General features: G+C 40.2%; 1 protein-coding gene across 1 annotated transcript; it reads right to left on the bottom strand.

The window, feature by feature from the left end:
• Window positions 1-927: 927 nt before the first annotated feature.
• On the bottom strand, window positions 928-23297 carry rras2 (RAS related 2). Its single transcript, XM_079555952.1, has 6 exons — window positions 22803-23297; window positions 5170-5257; window positions 4955-5057; window positions 4372-4480; window positions 3793-3911; window positions 928-2597 (listed from the first exon to the last, which is right to left on the bottom strand). Exons 1-6 carry the CDS (start codon window positions 22902-22904, stop codon window positions 2510-2512), a joined length of 609 nt encoding a protein of 202 aa, XP_079412078.1. The 5' UTR covers window positions 22905-23297; the 3' UTR covers window positions 928-2509.
• Between the last annotated feature and the right edge of the window lie 552 nt (window positions 23298-23849).

Genomic DNA, 23849 nt, shown 5'->3' with positions numbered 1-23849 from the left:
ACTGATAAGGTTCAACATTTGTAGAATTATCTTGAAGATGGCTCCTCTCCCAAGGAGCAGCATTTTACCCTGCCCAAAGCCCTTCATCAGGTCTGAGATTATGACCTCATCACATTCTACAACGTGAACACAAACTATTGCAGAAAAAAAAAAAAAAACTTTTAAGCAACAACCAAAGAACTAAGTATCTTTATCTATACTTAGCCTTAACGGCGGTGACGTGTAAACAAGCAGCAACCACCCTCTCTCTTGGTACAGCGCCGTTTTTTGTGAATGAAGGATCCAGGTTTTTAAGTAAAACAAACAGCTAGCTTATGAGCTAAAGACATTTGAGACCTGCACATTTCTTCTTCTGAAACACGCAAGAGGCACCAAGAGCCTCCCACACCTGCAGCACAGTGAAGGTGTCACAAGAGGCGCTACAAGAAACAACACGAGGAGGTATCTGGGCAGGACTCGCAGCTAAGCCACACAAACCTTCTAGCCCACTATTGTTCTGGCAAATGGACTTTCACTGGAGAATAAGACAGATTATATTCATCTGCTATACACTTTTCCCAGAAGATGGTGGAAGACTGTTGTGGAGCGGAGGGAGCTGCACAGGAGGAAGAAGGAGGTGGAGGAGTTAACCAGTGCAGGAGGCCACGCTCTGAAACAGAGACACACCCAGGAGGCGCTGCACCGTTTGAGGATCAGAGGAGCACCCACAGTGGCGGCGCAGCTCAATTGCAGTGGCTCAGGACTAACACCTGAACACAATTTCGTTATACAATTGTACAATGACAAATAAAGAACGTACTTATTTACTTCCTTACTTACATAACACAATTAGCCAATTATTTTATGGCATAATATAAAAACACATAACTAACTAAAAAATACTCAGCCGGTATAGCTCATTAACATTTTTATTATTATTATTATTATTATTTTAGCATAAAGACACTAAACACAGGCAACACTGTTATGGAAAACAAACATGATTTGAATGTACAATTTTCAACAAGATGGGCCATGGTGATAATAAACATTTCATTTGTGTGAATTAAAGCTCTTAAGTGAAGTGCATTAAGCTAACACCAGATAAATATACTCTTCTACCTTCTTTGTTGGAATAGTTAATTTTACATTTTCTAAATTTGGGCCAATACTCATCTTTAGTTTAGAACAATAAGAGAATTAAATATTCCTCTTTACATATACATACAGCCAAGCTGTGGAAATGTATTCACTTATAAACATATAAAAATACTAGTTTTATAAGAAAATAATGTATAAAAGTAGAAACATTTACTCAAGTCCATTTTCCCACCATCTAATTTGTGTTGGTTATATTACAGGATGACAAGGCAAAACAAATTGCAGTACTTCATTGTTATGGCCAAACAGACGTACTGAGGAGGTTGTAACAGCACTTTGTGTTAGTGGGACTCCGAAGCGGCACAGATGATTCAGGTCCAAGTGGAGACTGTTTACAGGATGCATCTTATTGTTGTCCTTGTCACGACTGACACATGATTACAACACGCTCTGCAGAATACAGGGTCAGAACAAATTGGGGTACATTTGATGGTGTCTAAATGTCAAAGAAATGTTTCATAGAGACAACTTTGTTTTGGAATGATCTGAACTCATGTGGATTGAGCTGTACAAGTGTAAGATGAATAACAAAACGTTCAAAGCCTGAATTAAAACATGTCAAAAACACATAATGTGCCTCCACCATGTTCTTTCTTCTGTGTGGGACCCCATAACACAATAAGAACCATCTTTAACTTAAGGAAAATCCAACATTTTGATATTTCAGTACAATTAACAGGCATCAAATATGACTCCTACAGTCTAAGACTTTAAAATCAAACACAGTAGACACATGATTTGACCACTGAGATGAAATGATAGACAGAATTAAAGATCTATAACAGGAGCGGGTTTAAGGACTGCCTTGTACAGTATATACATACTTTTATATATTCACTTACATATGCAAAACCCAAATCATCCTCACACACGGTACTGTGGTGATTTAATAAGTCATTAGAAATACACTTTGTAAAATCACAAGAAATATCACATATGTACAGTAGCAGATAAGCACATGGGAGTAAGAAGGATATGGCACAAAGTACACAAGGCTTCATTGGATTACCTTTGCTGTGTCAGAATGGGTAACTACAGAAGTCATTAACATTCTTGATATATAGTTTTTCATTCAATGTTGGTTGCAAGTACAAAGGTCACTACAAGGCAAGAAAAGTCCTTCAGAGTACAAAAGATGAAGTTGTCAAGCAGATTTTACAAGGCATGGTTTAGTGTTGGACTTTATTCACCTGAAGGTAGAGTGGTGTTAATTTGGCATTGTCAGTTGTCCATACAGATGTCCTGGGACAGCGGTTCCTGCTCAGAGGAACAGAGCTGTCTGGAGTCATGCAGGTGAGAAGGCATCATCCACAGAGGATGGGTGAGGCAGAGCAGGTGGGACAGAGGGCTTACAGTGATCTAAGGCCACTCAGACTATCACGCAGTGGCATCCGCTTTTGTCTTTCTCTTTCCTCGTTGGCTCTGGCGAGGGAGGACATTCCAGTTCTTGAAACTTTCTGTATGTTAGGAAAAGCAGAATGAATTTGTAGCACATTGAATGAAAACAATTTAAACTGCTGAGCTATGGTAATAATCAGGACTTGACATAACCCCGGGCAACCAGCTAAAAGCATGTACATGTCATTTTGACAACTAATGCATTTAGATTCACTCGACGGTTACAAAAGGAAATTAACTTATTTGCAGAATTGTGCAACCACAACTACCTTGACCTCAATATATACAGTACAAAACAAAAGAAGTTTCAATCTTGGTCCCTCAGCTCCATTAAGCGCAATCAAAAAACATAAAACAAAACAAAATCATGAGACTGAACAGTAAAACCATCGACAGGAACAGATACACACTAATGGACATTTACAACGACAGAGTCATGTCTAATGGAAAACAGATCGCCACAGACACCACACACCCACTGCACCGTCAGTACAGCCCACTCCCCTCAGGTGGCCTGTACAGGTCACTTTCTCAGAGAAAACAACTCTTAATAACGGTCTTTTTTTTAATACAGTGACTCATGACGCCTCTGTGCAGGCCGTGACTGTTAGTACACTTTGCTGTGTGTCCTTGTTGTTTCTTTCATTTCTCTTTGTGCACTGTTGGAAATAACACTGCTTGATAAAGTTCTTACCTCATTTGCCCCGCCATGTTGATTTTCTTATGCGTACCCTATATAGGCAAAATAAACTTTACAATGTCTGCTGATTTTTAGCAACAACTCTTTCAGGTCCAATCAGGAGGGGAGGAGGAGAAAGCTCTATCGATTACAGTTAAAAATTCTCTTTTTTTTAATTTCACCTTTATTTGCCGTGAAAGCCCCACTGAGATCGGGAATCTTATTTCCAGGGAGTCCTGGCCCCAGAGGGGAACCTATTGCACATATTTTTAGTGGTAGGGGAAACCAGAGTACCTGAAGGAAACCTACGCAGACATGAGGAGAACCTACAAACTCCACACAGAAAGGCCCCTGTCTCTCTCCCTTCACTTTGCAATCTAACTTCTAACTTCTAATTTAACATTATCTTGAATCTTATATCATAATACAGATTATACATTAAAAAAAAACTTCTCAACTCTTAATCTAATTGTGGGAGGCAGATTAATTCTTAACTTTTGAAAAGTGACCAGAAAGCAAAATTGTTGATGTCAAGCCCTGATGATAATAATTATAAAGTAACTCTCACAACAGACCTTATTACTCTAACCAGCTCGTGAAAAGCCTGGTCTACATTCATACGGATTTTGGCTGAGGCTTCCATGTATGTAACCTTCAGCTGCCGGGCTAGCTGCTGCCCTTCTTCCTGGGTTACCTACAAAAAAATAAAGATTTCAAATGGTGGTTAGTCTAATCATGCATACTGTGTGTCTTTTAATACAAAATAGAACACAAATCAAGCAAATCTGTCACAGCATACAAATCGTAAACATTGGGCAGTATATAAACAACTACAGGGTTGGTAGATTTTATTCTCAACAAGACTCCACGGAGACAGAAAATGTTGTTAAGGATATTTACTGCCTATGTAAATAATTGCATGTGTGCTGTCTGTGTTCTATTTCACCAAAAGAGGGCAGCATAAGGTTAGGTGAAGAGCCTGCAAATCAACAGTCCCACTTTGATCAAGTCAGAATCCTCCCTCTTGGGTGAAGCTTCTCTCCTTGTGTTATTCCCTGTGTCGCTTATATTCTCTCACCCACTTCCTGTTTCTGAGCGGCCAGTTGTATCTGTTGTCTGTAAACATTATCAAGGGCTCTGTGTGTCTGACTTACTTGTCGCTGTTGCTCCAGATCTGCTTTATTGCCTACGAGGATCATGGGAAATTCATCTCTATCTTTGACTCTGAGAATTTGTCTTTGGAATTTATAGATTTCTTCAAAGCTGTGAATCATACCAACAGACAGAACATTTAGTACAACATTGTCATGTAAAGAGAGAGACAAGATTTACTGTATTATAGTAGATATTTAGTAGGCAACCATCTACAGACAAGGTAGCTACAGCAGGATATGAGCTGCCACAGTGCATAGTAAATCAACACTGGACATTGCTGAATTGGATCATTTGAGTTAATATGTAATCTCTACAATCTTGTTTTTCTTGTAAAAAAAAAAAATAACCATGAAAATAGAATACCAAACAGATAAAATAAACATGATGACAAACAAGTTGGAAACAGTTAAAAGCTCACACAAAGGCGGAAGTCAAAGAGCTACAAGTATTGCCTGTGTGTTTTCGCTCTCAGACATGCGGAGTGGCGAGGGTGGGAGAGTGTGCACTTGTGAACAGTAAACAGAGGTGTGCAAACAGAGTACATGAAGCTGTGACTTTGGCAACAGCGCAAGTGTCACTCACCTTCCTCTGTCAGTGACTGAGAAGACGAGCAGGAAGCCCTCCCCTGTTCGCATGTATTGTTCTCGCATGGCTCCGAACTCTTCCTGTCCAGCCGTGTCTAGTACTGAAACACACACACACATTTCGTCAAAGGGATGCCTTTAATAATATAAAAAATATATATACATAAACAGGGAGGATGCCATGGGTCTGTTTGTTCAGAAAAGGGCACTTACTGTCGAGCCGTGCCGCCCTCTCGTCTATAACACACTGTTTGGTATAGGAGTCTTCGATGGTGGGATCATAGTCAGTGACGAAGTATGACTACAAAGGAGAAAGCAGAGGACACAAAAAAGACACGTAAAGAACATGTGTGAGGTCCCAACATTGTGTCAACACGAGACAGGTGGGGCTTGACTATGCGGATATATGGAGACCACTGTTTACTAGTGTTTATGGTTGAAACAGGACTGAGTGACTGATGACATCTACACTTCTTTACACACCAAAATGCAAAAGCGCAATATGTGTTGTTTGCTGTTCACGCCATTGAGTTTAAAAGGTCATTGTATAGTTCTAATGACCCACATTTTGTGCTAATCTTTTAAATCTCCAAGATGTTAATCAGATTCAGAGATTGAACTTAGTAAGGTAAGAATAGAACATTAATTTTACTGTGGACAACTTCAGTGTATTCAATTAGTACCCAGTTATTCTACTACCGCTACATGTATATACATTCACCATATAGCCTGCAAAGCTTAAATATTCAGACCCAACTCTCTGCGCCACAAACATTTGCGCTGAACCTTTCCTAAACCTGACATGAATGAATAATGGGAAGCAAAGTCTCAATCGATTGGTGCATTGAATTCCAGCACAGTTCTTCAAGGTTTATTCTGCCTCAGAGATAGTTTGCTCGGGGGAGAACTGTGTGGTGGCAAGTGCCATTTGAGTAAATGTTTACCTGGATTGACCTCCGACTAATGCATTGCTGCATACACAATTACCTACAGGGAGAAGACTAAGAGCCAAACACTAATGACCGCTGAGATAGTTCTAAGAGGTAACAATGTTAAAAGGATGTATTAGATAAGAAATGCATTTAAAAATATATTTAAAAAGCAACACAAACCCTGAACAGTAATTATCAAATTATTCAACTTGGCCCTTGATTCCTCACTTTATTTTGCAGTTTAGTTTAAAGAAATACTATAATTTGGTAATAGAAAATAGAATGGGGAAACATGTGGTAGTACTACAAAGTTGGAATCCTCCTGAGTTCATTCATTGTGTCAACGCCATCATCGGCTGCGTGATGGTGGTGTGTGTGAGTGACAGATTGGTGGTGGCCAGAGAAACACCAGAGGGAAGCCATCTCACGCAGAGAAACACTCCTTTCGGACCAGTACTTTTTTCTCCAATACTATACTGGTAAATCTGTTCTGGCAGATTTGCACACTCACACTGAAAAGACAATGCCTTTTGCTTCATCCCAGTGTCGACTATCTGGTCTCGTAGTAACCCGAATTAAAGGGTGGGGCCAGTGGGCTGGGAGCCACAGGGAGGAGGGGGAGGAGTCAGGCATTTTTGGCATTTTCCTAATGTTTTCTCGTTGTGACTCTCCTCAGAGACTAGTGAAGTGGTGACAGCTGAGAGGAGTGCGCAGGGAATGACAGACCAACACCCCAAACACGGACTCATCACGACAAGAAAATGCTGACAACATTCCAGAGAACTTTTACAACAGGGCAAATAAACAAATAATAATTTACTAAAGACAACTGCTCAGCTGACCATGGGGCATAAAAAAAAAACCCTCAATCAAAACAAACAGTATTGCTGTTTTGGAACCAAGATACAAAAGGTGCAGCCTCTATAAAAACATGATTATTACTCTTTTTTTTTGTTTAATAAGAATGAACTAATAACTGTAATATTTTCACTTATAATAACATTAGAAGTGTAAATGCTCTCTGAACCCACTGTTACATGCTCTTTTCATTTGAAGAGGATTGATGAAACCTATCCCAACATATGTATAACAAAAGAGGGGTGCAGCCAGGACAGAGTCTGATGTCTGATGACTATACTGTATTCATCGAGAGACTATCAATTAGTACTCAGTTATTCTATTACAGTGACTAGGGCAAAGTGCGCACACTGCGGCTGCCCACTGCTCGTACAGGTCGCCCCAGCGGCATTGAAGGATGGGTCAAATGCAGAGAATGAATTTCCCTACGGTGATCAAAAATATATACCTTATTGCTGTAGCATAACCGTATACTGATACAATTTTCGTCTTCTCACTTATCACACCACAATTAGCTATTTCACACATTATTTGACATTGTTTTCCTCAATCTTCCTTTTCTGCATGAATTAACAACCCCAGTTCCTGTAAACAGAAGCAATGTAGCAAGCAATTCTCGATTCAGGCTGAAATCATAATGACCACAGCAGCAGTGACTCAGGACACTACCAGGAAGTCTGTTTCTCAGAAGGCCCTCAGCGTCAGCAGCAACTCGACAGTAATTCAATACATAGAAATCTATACATTTGTACTGATGATGTCACTGCATACCATCAAGATGTGATCACTCTATTATGATTTCCACAACTTTTCAGTGATTTGTTCTGGGGATTCTTTTTTTTAATTTTTTTTTTAATGTAGACAAACTTCTACATGAATAAAAGCATAAGCAAAACCATAAGCAATAATTGGATGATTGCTACAGCAAACAGTGTGAATCCTATATACACAGACTGTACTCATTCAATGTAACCCCCACCCCCAAACGAGTAGATAAGAGAAGAAATAAAAGTAAAGTAACAATGTCTTTGACTGCACCCTAAAAAGCAGACATTGTCGTTAACAGTGAGTAAATCATAAATAACTTATACTTTTGAGAAAAACCTCCCGAGGAATGCAGGTAAAGAAACGCAGACTAAAACGCACTCTGACAGTGATTAGGCCAGTACAGACATGACCAATATACTGAGGGCGTGTGTGTTAGAGACTGAAATGCCAGGATTAAAAGCACCAACATTGTGTGCAACCTTTTTTGATCAAGCTTGCTCTCTGCACCTCTAATCAACATATCAACATAAAAACCAATAAGCTTAGTTAATGAGTGTCTATCTTCGTAACTGTGTTATTGTAAGAAGTTAGGAACCAAAACAGAAAACTTAACTTTGGACATGAATGACAACAGAACAACTCTAGGCGGGACGTTCATTAAGCACATGCAGTTGTGATGCTAGTACAGTATTAGGGAGGCCAGGTTACACAGCGCCGCGTCCTGTGTGCAGGAAGGAAACTCCACCTCCAAGCAGGGCCGAGCCTTTGGGTGGCAGTGATGTCACAGATGACATGTTTCCCTCCACGCCCACCGGTCAAAGTCCAAACCTGTCACTATTCTGGCTCCCGGTGCATTCCAGCTTCCTCCACCCATCCCACCACTAACACACAAGCATGTTCACACCGTTATATGACTGAGTGAAAGCACTTGTTATCTTAGTAGTATATGCTTAATCATTTGGATAAGTTTGACCTACAAATATTAAGAATCTAATACGTTTAGCTTGGGGTAAATTATTTAAATGTTCAAATAACAATGCACAAACAAAATGTTATTAATGTTAACATTTATTAACCTTTATTGTGACCCATAAGAGGCAGTGGGCAGCCAGTCACAGTGCTGTTGCCCCACATCCAGGTTTGCAGCTAAGCTAATGGTCAGACTCACCTAGCAGCAACCTAATGAACATGTTCTGAGTGTTGACTTTAAAATATAAATGTATTAAATAATTTGGGCAGGTACAAATAAAATGGTACTGATTTGTGTTGTATATATTTGGCATCATGTTTACACAAAGACAGAGATCCAAAGGGAATATCTGTGACATGAAGCACCTGAAATATGGCGTGCATTTCGGCGTGTGGGCGTGTAATCGTAAACATGTTCTGCACCCACATCCTCTGCACATGAACAGAAGCACGAAACAGCTTTTCCATAGTGGTCTATACACACCGACAACTTTCAAATACTGTTTGATTTAGAAATTATTGCTGCAGCAGCATATTCATAGAATACTCTAGTGCTAAAGTATTGTAAAGAGCATCACTACCATTAATTATAAGTATAAGCAATAGGAATGACTATGAAAGCTGTGTTATAATGGTTGTGAACTGGGGCGCAGAGAATGCACTGTTTTATTTGGGTTAGTGAGTTCATATCAGGAGGGACAGCTTCAATCAGTGGCCGAGGTGGGCTTAGTCTCTCCTGTCATTGTCTTTGCTTTTTTCATAATCATAGCTAATAGCCAAATATTATTATTGTGATACAGGGCTCCAGAGCAACGTTTTATGTTGGTTGCGTCAGTGCACCCAAGTATTTTCATTTAGGTCCACCAATTACAATGCTAAATCGATTCAGAATACTTTCACTGTAATGGACGATGTGTCTAAAAAAATCTATAACTGTTTCTAATGATAAAAAACTTAGATTAAATCATTAAATGAAAGTCTGCAACGTACATGCTGCGCCTGAGGTGTGTACGATGTAGCCTTGGTCTAAAGCCGTTCTGAGGCATTGGAACGAGCAGTCGGTCTTTTCTCATTACTGTAGTGATCCTAAAATGCTCACCTGAGTAAATTGTCCTTTGTGTTACAGCTGTGCACATCCTGATCCTGTGTTTACTTTGATAAGAGTTGTCTGATGAGGGGGTGTGGTGAGGATACGGGCACTCGCACCGGTGCGACCCAGATAAAATGTTTAGTCACATAAGTGAATTTTATGGTGCATTTTGAGCCTTGTGATGCATTAGTGATAATGCATTAGACAAATAGCACTTTGACACATGCTCAAAGACACTTTACAATTTCATGCATTATTCATTCAGACTAAACTTGGTGATGGTAAGTTACTATAGTAGCCACAGCAGGGGTGGACTGACGGAAGTGAGACTGCCAATCTGTGCCATCGGCCCCTCCGACCACCACCAGCCACTCACCCACACACTACATTCCCCCAGGCTTCCAAGTACCAACCAGGCCCTACCCAACTTTCTGTGATCATTGTAGTTTTATTTATCTGCTGACGACTCGGGTCGCACACATACATACACACACACACAAACTTGTAGTGAATGACTGAAGTGAGTCTCGCATATGGTCCCGCCTCCTGCACATACACACACGGCCAGACTAATCTCAGAATAGCCCGGGAGCCAATCACAGAGCACGCACAGCAGTCTGAGGCCAGCGTTAGGCACGTGCAGAGTCTCTGCTGAAACCCCATTGGTTATTGGTTTCATTTATTCACACGCAACCATTCAAAACACATTTCGCTAAAACTTATGAGGATGTTCTTGGTTTTTCGATGACTCTTTGCAACTGCACTTAAAGCTGGCAACACAAGAAGGGGAAGTTGTGAGTTTGTGGTGTTTCAAAGAGCGCTAAAACAATGTCAGGAGGAGAGACTCGAGGCCTTTTTTTTTTTTTTACTTTGCAAATTTGTGGCTTTTTTTAAATTTTAATCTGACAAGCAGCAGTAAATGCGTTTACGCATATCTGATAGTATATAAATGTGGAACCAACATGGAAAAGCCCCACCAAGAGTTTACTTCACCAGCAACCACTGCATATCAGTAATAGTCAATTGGACGTGCAACTCTAGACAATAGTTATTGTCATCAGTGAGAATCAAAGCTGCGTGTGTATAGTTGCATCAATGTTCTCAAAAATGATCAGTTTCTCTAATTCTCTCCTTGAATTATTACCATACTCTATTATTATACTTTAATACCATACTAACAAATCTATAATAGCTCATAATTATAGTAATGTTTCTATCTCGAGTGTTTATGAGTGAATTTTCTCTCCTAAGATGGAACTAATTTATTGATAGTTACTAAAAATTATTTCTATAAATATACATGTATAAAAAAAAAATGCTTAAGTTGCCTTCCTACCCTGAGACCACGCGGGTTCAACCTTCGCTGAACCTCCGGGGTGAGCCTCCGCAGCTGTCAGTAATCACACTGTCATAAGGTTTTAATGTTAACCAGATGACATCTAGGCATCTTTATGTACTTTCAAATACCAGTCCTTCGTTGACCATCCTCTGCCAAACAAAAACAGGGGGTATTTTTTGTATATCGTCTTTCATTGGTGCTTAAGTGCCAAATAGTTAAAATACTGGAGTCGAGTTAATATGGGGAGGCTGGCTGTATAGGCTGCATGAGAGGGGAAAGCAGGAGAATGAAGAGGGGGAGGGAAAGGCTTTGACTTCCTGTGGAAACACCCACTTTTCCCATGAGCTCACACAAACCAGAAAGGTCACTAATTCAATACCTAATAGACATGGAGAGACAGAGCACACGGCTTATCCACTACCTTAAAGGGCCACTGGGGACTTTTTGAGTGAAGTCAAAGGGACAATGAAACAAACACAAAATTAAGATTTATCTAATAGGGCTGGCTGCACAACATGTCACAAAAGTATTGTTGTCGCAGTATTATTTCAGCTGGCGCAATATCTGTATTGCATAATTCTACTGTCTGACACACATCAACCACATTTTTTCCATGACATCAAATTGTCTTACAACTTGGGTACATGATTCTTCCAGTTTTCAAACTGTTATCAATTGTTCACCGAGGTTTATTATATGTTTCAGGCGTCGTGTACGGCTTTGTTAAACGACAAGAGGAACCTGGGCGGACCACCCTGTCACACACAAACTCTTACTTTTAGGTTAGAAATCTATAAAAAGAAAACTACTGTATGTGTGGCGGTCTTTTTTTTTTTAAAGGTAATTTTCTCTATTATATAAATCATGTACTTTAAAGCATAAAAATAATCCCAATTTTATTCTGGTGTTTTCCTGTTTAACAATTTGGTTTATAAAGTGAAATTGTACTTCAAATAGTTACAAAATGTTGTGTTTTTGTAGTGATTTGGGGGTATTGCTCAGCCCTAGAATTGAATAGTGAGTTCATTTTACATATACAGTAGAGACATGGTGGTGTGGGCATGGCTTGACTCCAGGCCGAATTAAATGAACCCAGTGCACATCACTCTTACAAGCGCTCTTCCTTTTAATGCCTCAAGGATCAATAACTTGTCCCTTTAATCATTCTCTCTTCTTTAATGTCGGTGGCAAAAGGGACATAAGCCCTTATAGGAGATAAATCCTTGATGCCTTTGAATTCATCAAGGTGTTGCTGAAAATACAGAGCTCTCGATCATAAAGTTCACATTCATTCTGGCACATCACAACTTTTTGGCCAACGTACAGCGATTGATTTATAGTGAAGGTGTACTGAACAGGGTGGAGCCGCTAAATGCAGCTGTGCCTGGTGCCTCATCTGACTCCTGTTTCCAGACTTCCACAAAGGGAACTGCTGAGTATGGAGTTTTTATCTCTTTGGTGTAGTGGCCAGTAAGATTTGTTACAAAGAAAAGGGACAATACAGTTTTTGTACTTAAACCCCAAAACATCTATCAAAGCCAACACAATCAACAGCTACTGTAATTTTCATAAGAATTGCATTTTTACTGAAGAGTGATTTAGTCTATTGTCTCATCTCCTCTCTCACCAACTACCTACATCCCTGCAGTCATCAATCTCCTTTAAGTCTTCCTCTTGTGTAGACATCCTTTTATTCAACTACTTTAACTAAATCTAATAACAATCCAACCTCCTTATTGAACTCAGACTATGCAGTCCAAAGGGGAAATCAATTTCAAGTTAATTTTATATTTAGAATTCTCTCAGAAATGCTACTGATGGATATGATACATTTCATCCTTCCCACACACACACACTCCCCATGTCCTCTACATACAACATCAGTGCCTTGTGCCTCCCAAGTTGTGATGTACCAGGAACATCACATCACTCATGGGGAATTCAGGGGGTGTTTCAAACTAGAGATAGAGCAATATATCAGCCAGTTAGTATATCTGGCTGATATTTGCACTATTGGCCATTGGCCTTGAAGCTCCTGCCTATTTTCTTTCAATTAGTTTGAAATGATTTTTATCATATTGGAAGCCTAAACATTTTTTATAATACTTCCTTATTACACCTCTCTGGTACAGCAGCCCACTGTATAGTGCCATATATATATGTTATATATATGTAACTTAATAGCAATGCGATATGATAATTTGTTTTGTTTAAAAATAATCAAATTGGCCCTTCATATTCATCTTCAGAGCTTACCAGCCAAGAGCAAAATTATCTTTAAAATAGTAAACTCCAAGGTGGAGTCAATGGATCTAAAAATTGAATCATTAAATGTCAGCTTTATAGAGAAATATAGCTGAAATAAAGCTGTTTTATTTATTATTTCTCAGGGACGATGCAATCAACATTATTACAATTCAGGTTTGCAGCTAATGCGATGCATTAAAGAGCTTCTGGCTTGTACTAATTTGCAGCTCAAGTCCATGGTTGGGACTTTTCTACACAATTCACAATAGTCAAATACAGTAATACAAAATGTATATGAAACTTCAAACACATACAGTACAACACAGTCAACAGCGATTTCTTTCACATTACGCACACATTCACGTTAACCAAGAGAGGAGCAAACGCCTCAGACATGGAGGTGCTAAGTGCTAATTCTTGCCCTCTAAAAACATAGCCTAATGTGAATTAAAATGTAACTCTATTTGTAAATCCTTGTCTAGTCAAATACTTAACATAAAAAGTACGAGTGTGGAATTAATTCAGACGATTGTCCCCTTGTTTTTTTCACAGTGCATCGCTCCCACACAGAGAATAAAGGATGGGATGAATAGCCCTTGAGGAAGGCTTAACCCTTCAGTGCAGTCCAGCACCCACTGTCCTCTCACCTCTCTGACATTAAGACTTCAATCACTGGGCTAAATATCACTGTGAGCTCCTGGACCAAGCATACTTTTGAACTGACTTAAAGGGACCATATCAAAGAGGCATCTGAAGTCCCCCTTTACTGCTCAATACTTGCGTTCAGAGAGATGCTGTTTGCTCTGGAGTGGACGGACTGCAATCGTTTTCAGTCCCTTCAATATTCTGATGGTATGCTTTCCCTGGTTTACTACTATTCGTTCTCTGAACTAGTGTTGATAGATATTGCAGAACGAGGACAGGACACCCATGCACACAGTGGTTTTGAAAATCCTCTAACCAAGGTAACAAGGCACCACAAACAATCAAATGACTTTTTGGTCATGTATTGCGATTAGGCTAGCCATTAATGCAATTCCTTCACGCTCTGTTTTGGAGTATTGAATAAAACGATACTGTGAAGACCAAATGCATGCCATAAAAAGCAATACACAGCAATAATTTGTGTGTATTCATTCATTCAGTGTTCCTTAGTGATTTGATTAAGTTCTTTGTTCAGAATCAGCTCAACAAAGCTTCGCTGTGATGGCCTCCGGAGAGGACAGCAGCTACTGCAGTGACTGTGAGGACAGAGGGACCACTGTGTGACTTTGAAAAGCTCTGGCAAACTCACTCAGAGAAGTGTGGCTCATAGTATGAAGTGTGTAGCTCCAGGAGAACCATATGACTGACCAAATAATGGGACACTTATCTGCAGCGGTATCACAGAGAAAGGGAGCTTGTATGAGGGTAAAATGGACACAAATATAGATTCCTTCAACAAATTAAGTGATCTACTTTATGCCTAGACAAACTGTAGGATTTCTCCACACCTGGCTGCGAGAATGGCCGGTCTCCTCTCTCCTTCGGGACAAATGCTGAGCTGGTGTTTCTCCACATGTACTCTGCAGCACACCATAACTCAGTGGTTACAGAGTAATATGTCACAGGAAATGGGGCCATTCACTGGCATTATGTCAGATCCAGAGCAGCATCACCAGCATGTGCTTTTAAGCCAGCAGACACACAATTATACAGACACTGCAAATGTTATTACTTCAGCAACCTGCTGCCATAAATAAGATCTAATGGACATACAGTATCTCCTCCCTCCTCTGCCAGGGATGCTTTCTCTGGGACTATAAGCACAGGACCATTGGGCAAGAGAACTAACCACTGGTGATGATACACTGTGTGTGCAAATAATAATAATAATAACTAAAATGTACAATACTTAACTCAAACTACTAAGTCATTTGTGTTATGTGGGGGTTAAAATACAAGATGCCACACACAGACTGTTTAAAGCCACAGCTGATATAATGGTCGATGCCCTGTAAAAATCCAACCATAGAGTATAGAATGACTGACAACTGTTCAAAGTCTGTAACAGTCACATAACAGCTGTCCTCAGTGTACCTGAGCTCCTCTAAATGATATGTCCTTATCTCAGAGCCAGACGCCTGTCAGCAGAGCAGACCACGCTGTTTCTGGTTGCTAGCACAGTTGGACAGTGGCTCTCCATGTATTGTCACCTGTTGGGGAGTTGTCTCATTCCATGGCTCACCTCCCCCTGATGAACAGCAGGTGCTCTGGCCTCTGGACACTGCTTCTGCATGGGACGTGCCAAATGTCCACCAGCTGCCTCCCAGCCACACTACATCAACAGCTCCCATTGGCAGAGAGGGCTAGTCTTAACACTAAAAGTCCTATCTTTCTTTACAACAATAAGGGAATCATTATCAACACACATCAGCGTGGATGAAATATAAACCTGTCTGAAAGTGCCTGTTCGCTGAATGCTGGTGGGAGCACAGTGGGAGTGGGTTTCTAAAATAAGCAGCAGCTTGTCAGTTTCCCATAGACAGGCTTGTTGTTACATGAGTCGGAGATGTGAGACCTGATACTGTGGCCAGTTATTCTGAAACAGACCGATGTGTGACTGCATAACAATTGCCAAAAACAACATGGAGGAACCCAATGCCCCCAACAGTCTGAGTGAGTATCTAAGAGCAGGGTGCGAGGAGAGCACCATTACAGCTTTATTTAGCGCAATACAATAATACAGTATGATGACGATTGTACTAACACATGCAATTAGAGTAAAAGCCATTTTGCTGATGCATGTTTCAGTTTTCAATCACTAGTTCCACTAAGATTGTGCGATAAACCCTAACAAACAAACAAAAATCTGAATTAGTCCTTAAAATTCAATACTGTAAGTACTTGTGTAATATTGTTTATACCATAAACACTTGAGTGCTGGCTTGTTGACTCTAAATTATAAATAATTCAAATATAAAATGCGCATGAAAAACAATGAGTCATAACGAGTAGTCGAGAGAATGAGGAAATATCTACAAAGGAAGTTGATTAGTATCTATGTTTAATCTGGTGTACTGTCACTGTAGAAATGTGTGACTTTGGAATGAAGATAATACTTGCAGCAAAGGGAATATTAGCATTATATAGGAGGAGGAGGCTTTGCCTAAATACACAATTGTCTAGCTTTGCCTAATGTTGTTATACTGACTTCAATGCACTTTCAGCAATTGCATATTAAGAGCAGAGACCCTCCCTGGGTGCTCATTATTTTCTCATTAGCTTGAAATTAAAGAGATGACCTGGGTGTCCTGGGAGCATTCCAGCATAGGTGGGGGTATACACTTTCCCCACTCCCTTTCACAAAAGCATGCTATGAACTATGGTGGGTCTGTATGGCCTGTTGCCAGATTCAAGCATTTACGGCTTATGACTAAAAACTCTGAGCTACATCGATCAAAGCTGAAGTATTATTTCACTGTTGCTTAAGGATAAGTTTAGCACTACCTTTCCTCAAACTTCCAGTTAATTCAATCAAACATTAATCCATCAAACTGTGCAATGATTAAAGATATAAAGAAGACATGTCCCGAGGGCTGTATGACTCAGCTAAGAAATATGCATGGAATGTGAAATATTCCACAAAGGTGCGCCTTAGGGAGCGATTTTTGCGTGTTAAAGTCATTGTTGAAGGGTAAATAGAAAGGTTGTAGGTGAAATTATAGCAATACATAGAAAATGACACTGTAAAACCAGAAAACAACGATGCATAAAGTAGAATAAAATAACAATAATAACAATTAAAAGGCCAATAGAGGGAGTTTATTAATAAACAGCCTAGCATTGCGATGATGAAATGGCATTGCATAGGTGCTGGGGGTTGTCTTGTTGTTTCAATATTGGCCTGTGGTTGCGTGAGGCTCAGTTGCATTGGGGTTTGTCGGGGCTGATGCGTTACCTGTCACTGGTGGGTTGTTCAGTAGTCACTACACTTGGTAAAACAATCTGTCTCAATGATTATGGACGTCACTGCAAAATCTATGCACATATTAATGAAAAGAATTATTTGATAACAAAAATAATAAGAAAAACAGCGATAAAAGATGCAATGGAAGCAACTCCATTGTAGCGTTGATCTTTACAAGTCTTTCTTCTTTCCACTCCTTTTTCAAGAGGTTTTGTATGGAAAAAAACAAAACATGTTTGTGCACAGTGCAAACATTTCTATTACCCTCAATCCAGTAAATCCTTCATTACTGCTCTGCTTCATGCTGCCTCTTGTTCAGCCCTTCACTATTCCCAAGTCTTTCTTCTCACTGAATCAAAAACAATCAAACGCAGCAGGAAGGACTCATGTTAGTTTTTCTCAGCTGTGAGGATAGTCTGCCAGACTCCTCAAGGGTATCAATGGGAAGTTCCTAAATCTACTATTGTTCATTCACTATTATTTCTCTATACGAGATAAATTGTTGGTCACAAACTTAAAACTTATTTAGCAAACACATAAGCGAAACTACATTTACAGATGCTACTGTGGACTGCGGTCTTCAGTACACTAAACAGGGTTTTATTGTCATCTTTTGGCAAACCACTTTTTGCAACTGCAGTGTTACAAACGCAATAACCACAAGCCAAGATGAAGATATGTTCAGAAGATCGGTCAACTAGCAGAGCATAGACATGTAGCATATATTTACATTATATTCATAGTTAGAACTTAAATGTTCGGCATCACGCCATATAGCTTATAACGTAGAGCTTAACATTTTGATTACTGGATACTGTGGCTTATAGCAAGTCTTTTTGAAATCGTGACTAGACACATAATATTTATTATGTAGTTATTGCATTTTTACTCCTCCACCGGGTACACCTGCAAAGCCCTCAGTACCACGGGTGATCCCACACACTCGTCACACAGTCACAGCAGTTCACTTCCTGTCAGGTAGCTGAACTTTCCCCTTCCATCTTCATTCACAAGAGTCAGTGGGAAATACAGAAATCTACCCATGTTTGACGACTGTGCCTCTGAAAGTGTAAAAGGGATATTTCAGGATTTTTGCCATAGGGCCTCATTTCTTAGTTATCCAGAGAGTCCTTATATTGGAAGAGTTTAGTGGCGCTAGGCTAGTGCTAGGCTAGTGCATGTCTATGGTAACTAGTAGCCTGAATTAAAAACTGTCTGACCCAAGCACAGTGCACCTGAGGCAAATCACTTATAACACCAGACTAACCATATAAATGTCTGTGTTGACTGAATCAATTTTGAAATATAACCATTTTGCATTTAAAAGAACTCATATTTGAGCAGCATCAGCTCTCTGGTTGTAAGCTACGCAAGAGTGATCTGCTATGTTATCGGATGTAGTATGTTTACCTGCGGCCTACACTTCACAAAATTCACAAAGGAGCTTTCTACAAATCAGATATGGCAACATTTGGAGGACTACCCGATGATTTTGAAGACCGTCCAGAAATGTTCCATTGTCATAGAGAATAACAGGACAATGAGTGGAGGACACTCTGTCTCTATCATCGATCATCTGTCATCTATCATTCAGCACAGAATAGGCTGCAAACCATCTCATCATTTGACTAGCTGAAGACGCCTCTGAAGATGATATGTGACGTTCTAACATTTCCACCAAAACAAAGCCAAAATAAACATGTGTTGCAAGAGAGGAAGTGGCGGGTGTAAAATCAACAGGTGCCCTTTTACAAACTGAACTAACAACGTGCGCCTCTTACTTGGCAGCACAATTAACAAGGCATTTCAAATCCAAAAGTGCAGTTGAGAGTGGCTGGAGCTAACAGTCCAGTCCTCCATAACAAAGAAAAGTTATTAACTCCCTGAAAGGAGATGAAGAAACAGCCGTGGGGATATAAATGGAATTGTTTGCACTCAGCGGTATGGCATGTGACATAACACTGACTCAGGCTCAAACGTTACAAAAGTGCATGTATCCTAAAATGGTACCAGATCATTCAAACACAAAGCAAAGTCGCAAACCCCCAACAAAACTACACGAAATAGCAAGCAGCACACTCATTTTCAAACCATACTATCATTACCACACCTTGTCTGCACATGCCCACACAGAACTGCCTGTCTAACCCATGTTTATTCTATCGAAACGCTACTTATGCTAACATTCCAACTTCATGACCTTCTATCAGTGTTATCAAAAACATTTTAGGAAATATTTTAAAGGGCAAGGCCAAGTTAAGAGGGAAGTATGATTCAACTGTAAATCCATCTTCGCTGAATCCTCAGCTATCTGTTCAGACACGATCAATTTGAATGATTGCCCACATACCAAATGGGTGACTTCTAACGGGAAGCCCCTGAAATCTTAGTTTCAGGGAAGCTTGCCTATTCAGTTGTTACTCGTTTGAGTCAAATGCCTTTCCGGGTGCAGCTTTCTGTCTTTCTGTCTTTACCCATGCATTCTTAAAATTGACACAAAAGGTGTTTTTTCTTGTGGCCTTCTTCTCTGTCGCTAATAAACGTTGTATGATTTGCTAATGTATTTGGATTAACAAACTATTTCCTATACACTCTTCACATGGTTGACATGAGTCATGTTTTCCTTTGCTTCCTCCCTTAAATACATCATTAAACAAGTACGTTTGTCAGATGACTCAGTGTTATGTCATTCTAGAGATATTTGAGCTTGAATAAGTTGCATGGCATGAGGGTATAACCGTGGTTGAGGTCCAATGTATAGTTGGAAAGGATGTCACATTTACAAGCCTTTTCTACATTGGACTCGAGATTTTGTCCCAGTCTGAACTGAAGCCGGGACAAAATCTACAAATTGAGCCTATTTAATGTGAAAGGAGTATGAATGAAGAAAATACTTCTATTTCATCAGTATAAAAGCATATTGACTGACATGTTCATGTAATGATGCATTTGTGGAAGTCGTGGTTTTAGACTGGGGGCACGGCTTGACTCCAGTACAAACATGGAGGGCTTCAAGGAAAAAGGTGGATGTTTTACATGTAGCATATTGTCTGACATTTCCTTCAGCATGACTTTAACGCTGTACGCAACACTCTGCTCAAAACTAATAAACGATTCACAACTTGCTACACATACAACACATTCAAGGGCTTGAGGAAGCAGGTCACTGTTTTCCATATGTCACTGGTCAGCAGTGAAGGGACTTCCTTTGCCAAAGGGCCAAAATCCACATTGTCCGTGACCATTACCCACCCAAGCTGACTCAGACCCCCCACCCCTTTACACTCCCACATGCCGTTCCAAACTCTGCATAGTTAAGGGCAGAACCTCCACTTCACAGCCAGCTGTTCTTTTCCACTGGCAGGTGACTAGACTTCTACAATGTACATCCCTGTCATGCTACAAAATTGAGCACATGTTACAAATACTCAAATGCAAACTTCAAAAAGCAAAAACTGTATCATATTCAACTGTCACCAAAAACGATAATATTCAACTGTCAGAAAAGTATAGTCTATGTGTATGTCTGGAGAATGCTATTGGTACCAAACATTTTGAGTCGTTGGTTTTGCATTTCCAGCAATCAGTTTTTTTTTAGTTTTTTTTTTTAGCTTTGATCAACATTGTGCATTTTACAAGCTTATGTTGGTTAATAAAGCCTGAACTTTAAATGTTTTGCATATATTCTGTCATTCAACAGTTGAAACGTTATTCTGATAGTTCTCAGCCCTGTGTGGTGTCTATTCATTGGCAATTATTATCATCAGACCGTCTGTGCTCCTACAATGTTTCATAATATGCCATTATTTCAGTCAATAGAAGGGCTAGGGCTGGACGATATGGCAAAAAAAAGGTCTCATATTGATCAATCTTGATCTTCGTTTTGATTATATTTTTCCATTAATAAAACAACTTCAATGAAGGATAACTCATTGAAGATGGACACCTGTACGACTGAGAGCCTACACAGGCATAATTAAACCAAATACATGAAGCTTATTCATGAATTTACACAACACTTTTATACAAACCACAGCTCAAACACAAACCAATAAGTTCCTCCAGTATCATTGACACTTTATAACACTTTATTTAGACTTAATAAATGATGAGTTAACTTTATTCATCATGAACAATTCATTAGTTAAGTGTGACTAACACTTCATTACTACAGAACAATGAATAGGTGAAGTATGTGAAGAGCTATTCATTATGAGTTAGGCATTAACTGTAATAGTTAAGTAGTTCTTAAGTGTTAGTCACACTTAACTAATGAATTGTTCATGACGAATTAAGTGTCAGTTCATAATTTATTATGGCTAAATAAGGTGTAGTTATTATAAAGTGTTACCCATTTAAGCCCAAATATCTTGCATTGTCCATCCAATATCCAAATCTTGGTGCTGTTTCTGCCTAAGAATTGTCTGTAAACCTGACAATTATAAAGTCCCATGAGTATTGGGGGTTCAATTATTGAGATTGACCGATTAAATTTCAATGAATAGCCCAGCCTTATTCAATAGGGTATCACTCAAATCCACGCCACCATCTGATCCTTCCTTTTACATGGTATGCAGTTAATGAGCTTTTTGAACCCTCATTAGACACAGCTCCCCAAACACACACATACATTCACCAAGTTTTCACCCCCCACTCTCAAAACCTGCGCCAGCCCACCATTGTCTCACAATGTGGAGACATGCAGCTGCCTGTAGCCTGGCCCCCCTGGAAGTTAGAAGCAAGCATCCCTGACATGACAGTGCACATAAAGACCAAAGCTTGGGTTTCCTTTTAAACCAGTGTGTCTGTGTGTGGGCAGCCTCTGTGCTAAGTGACTGTGATACAAGTCTGTGGGGGGGTCAGAGCTCTACGTTTGCAGTGTACTGGAATGCAAGCAGTAATAGAGGGAAGCAAACTGTTTACATGTCTGTCTGTGACCCTCAGTTTACCAAGCAGTGAAACTCATGAACACAGATATAGTTTTCTTATGTCTGGTTATTCATGTTTAGGCTTCTTTACTTCATCATTTTAGTTCACTTTGCATGTGGGCTATAGGCCTAAAATCAACTGCTTTGTAAAGACATTTTATATGTCCACTGTTCCCAACTTTTAGTAGTCAGCACCTGTTGTATTAAAAAAAAAAAAAAAAACAGTTAAAATAAATAAGACCACTTCCTCTATAACCTCACAACTGTGCAGAGAGACTGGCATGACTTTACGCATAGTTCTCTGAGTTCGGGTGCGTTTAACTTTGACTTTTGCTCTCAGTGCTCGCAGCGTGGGCAAGTCAGGCTTTGTAACTAATTACAGCCGCGACTTGCCTAAGGAGAGCGAGTCTATAAAACAGAACAACTAAATGCACTCTTTCTTTTTAGACTGCGGGGGGTATAAAAGTGGAAGTAGAGCTTTTGCAGAGCGCCAAGTTAAAGTGACAGCGACATTTTCTCATTCTTCATAAAAATTACGCGGCTCCCTCCAAGGCTGACATAATGTAAGAAAACCACGTCGTGTTAGAATAGTTCTAGGCCTCGACAAAGTCTAGTCGAGAACAGAACAGAGTACGGACTTTAGCTCGCGCTCCACTGTCCGCTTGGCCTTTCCCCGCGTCTTGCGCCCTGTTCTCTTCCCTATAGAAGTGGTAAAAATCAAAGCGAGGGTAATAATCCAGTGGAGGGGCGAAGGAAGGCTACTGACCTGGATAAACTGGATGGTGAGGGCCGATTTGCCGACACCACCGCCCCCGACCACAACCAGGCGATACTTCTCCTGCACTGATCCGTCCTTCCAGCCTGCCATCGAGGACACTTAGCGCCGCTGAAACACCAGTGAGCCGCAAACACCCACTTTTTCTCCAGCTGAAAACTGACTGGAGCCCTGCAGTGTGTAGACGGAGGAGGGTGCGTAACAAAAAACACAAGGCAAACTGGTGAGAGTAGTCCGTCAGCAACGCGGGGAGAGGAGGTCCATTAAACGCCCGAGCCGGAATAACACTGCGATGTTCAAGATGCAGAGCCGATAGTGAGACTGGAGCGAGCCAGGCCAATACTGGTGTCTGGCGCTAGGGGCCCCTCTACAGGCTGTCTTTACTCCCTCTACGCACAGAACGCAGAATCCAGCCCGTGGCTCTATCTGGAGATGAATCGCATGGCACACACCGGGCAGTCACATTCCTGCTCAAATGCGTACGAGTTGTAGACCAGGGGCAGTCCATAAATCTATCTATAATACTGTAATGCGCTGCTGAACGGTCGGCTGCCATGCGTGGCATTTTGACGCACACATTGCATAGCTTAATAACAAGAGTTCAGATGGTTCATTCCAAAGTGTGCCAAAATAAAAACATGAATGTTGTAATTTACTCTTAGCACGCTCTATCAAAGGGGGAAAAACAAACTGCTGTTGGTTTTACTGTCACTTACAAACAGGTAGCCTACAGCACAGTTGGGATAATAACAGTTCCAGTGGCCAATGTCCATAGATGACAGTTGTGCCATGTGTCAAGGAGAATGTGACCAGACAAATCATTAAAACACTCACATATAGATGTGTGTAGAATTGACCATTTTACACAGTACAGATATTTTGTTCATTACCAAAGCGAGTTTTTATAGATTGTCGTGACAAGTTTGACATTATTTGAGCTTCTCTTTTTATGGCTGTATGAGTCGGCTGCACTGACAGTGTAGTCTTGACCATTGTGCCGAATCAACTTTGACATTTTAGGCGCCATCTAGTGTCCGA

This window comes from Gobius niger (genome assembly GCF_951799975.1).
Source record: "Gobius niger genome assembly, chromosome: 4".
NCBI classification, from domain to species: domain Eukaryota; kingdom Metazoa; phylum Chordata; class Actinopteri; order Gobiiformes; family Gobiidae; genus Gobius; species Gobius niger.
This window is presented reverse-complemented; position numbering and strand designations above follow the sequence as displayed.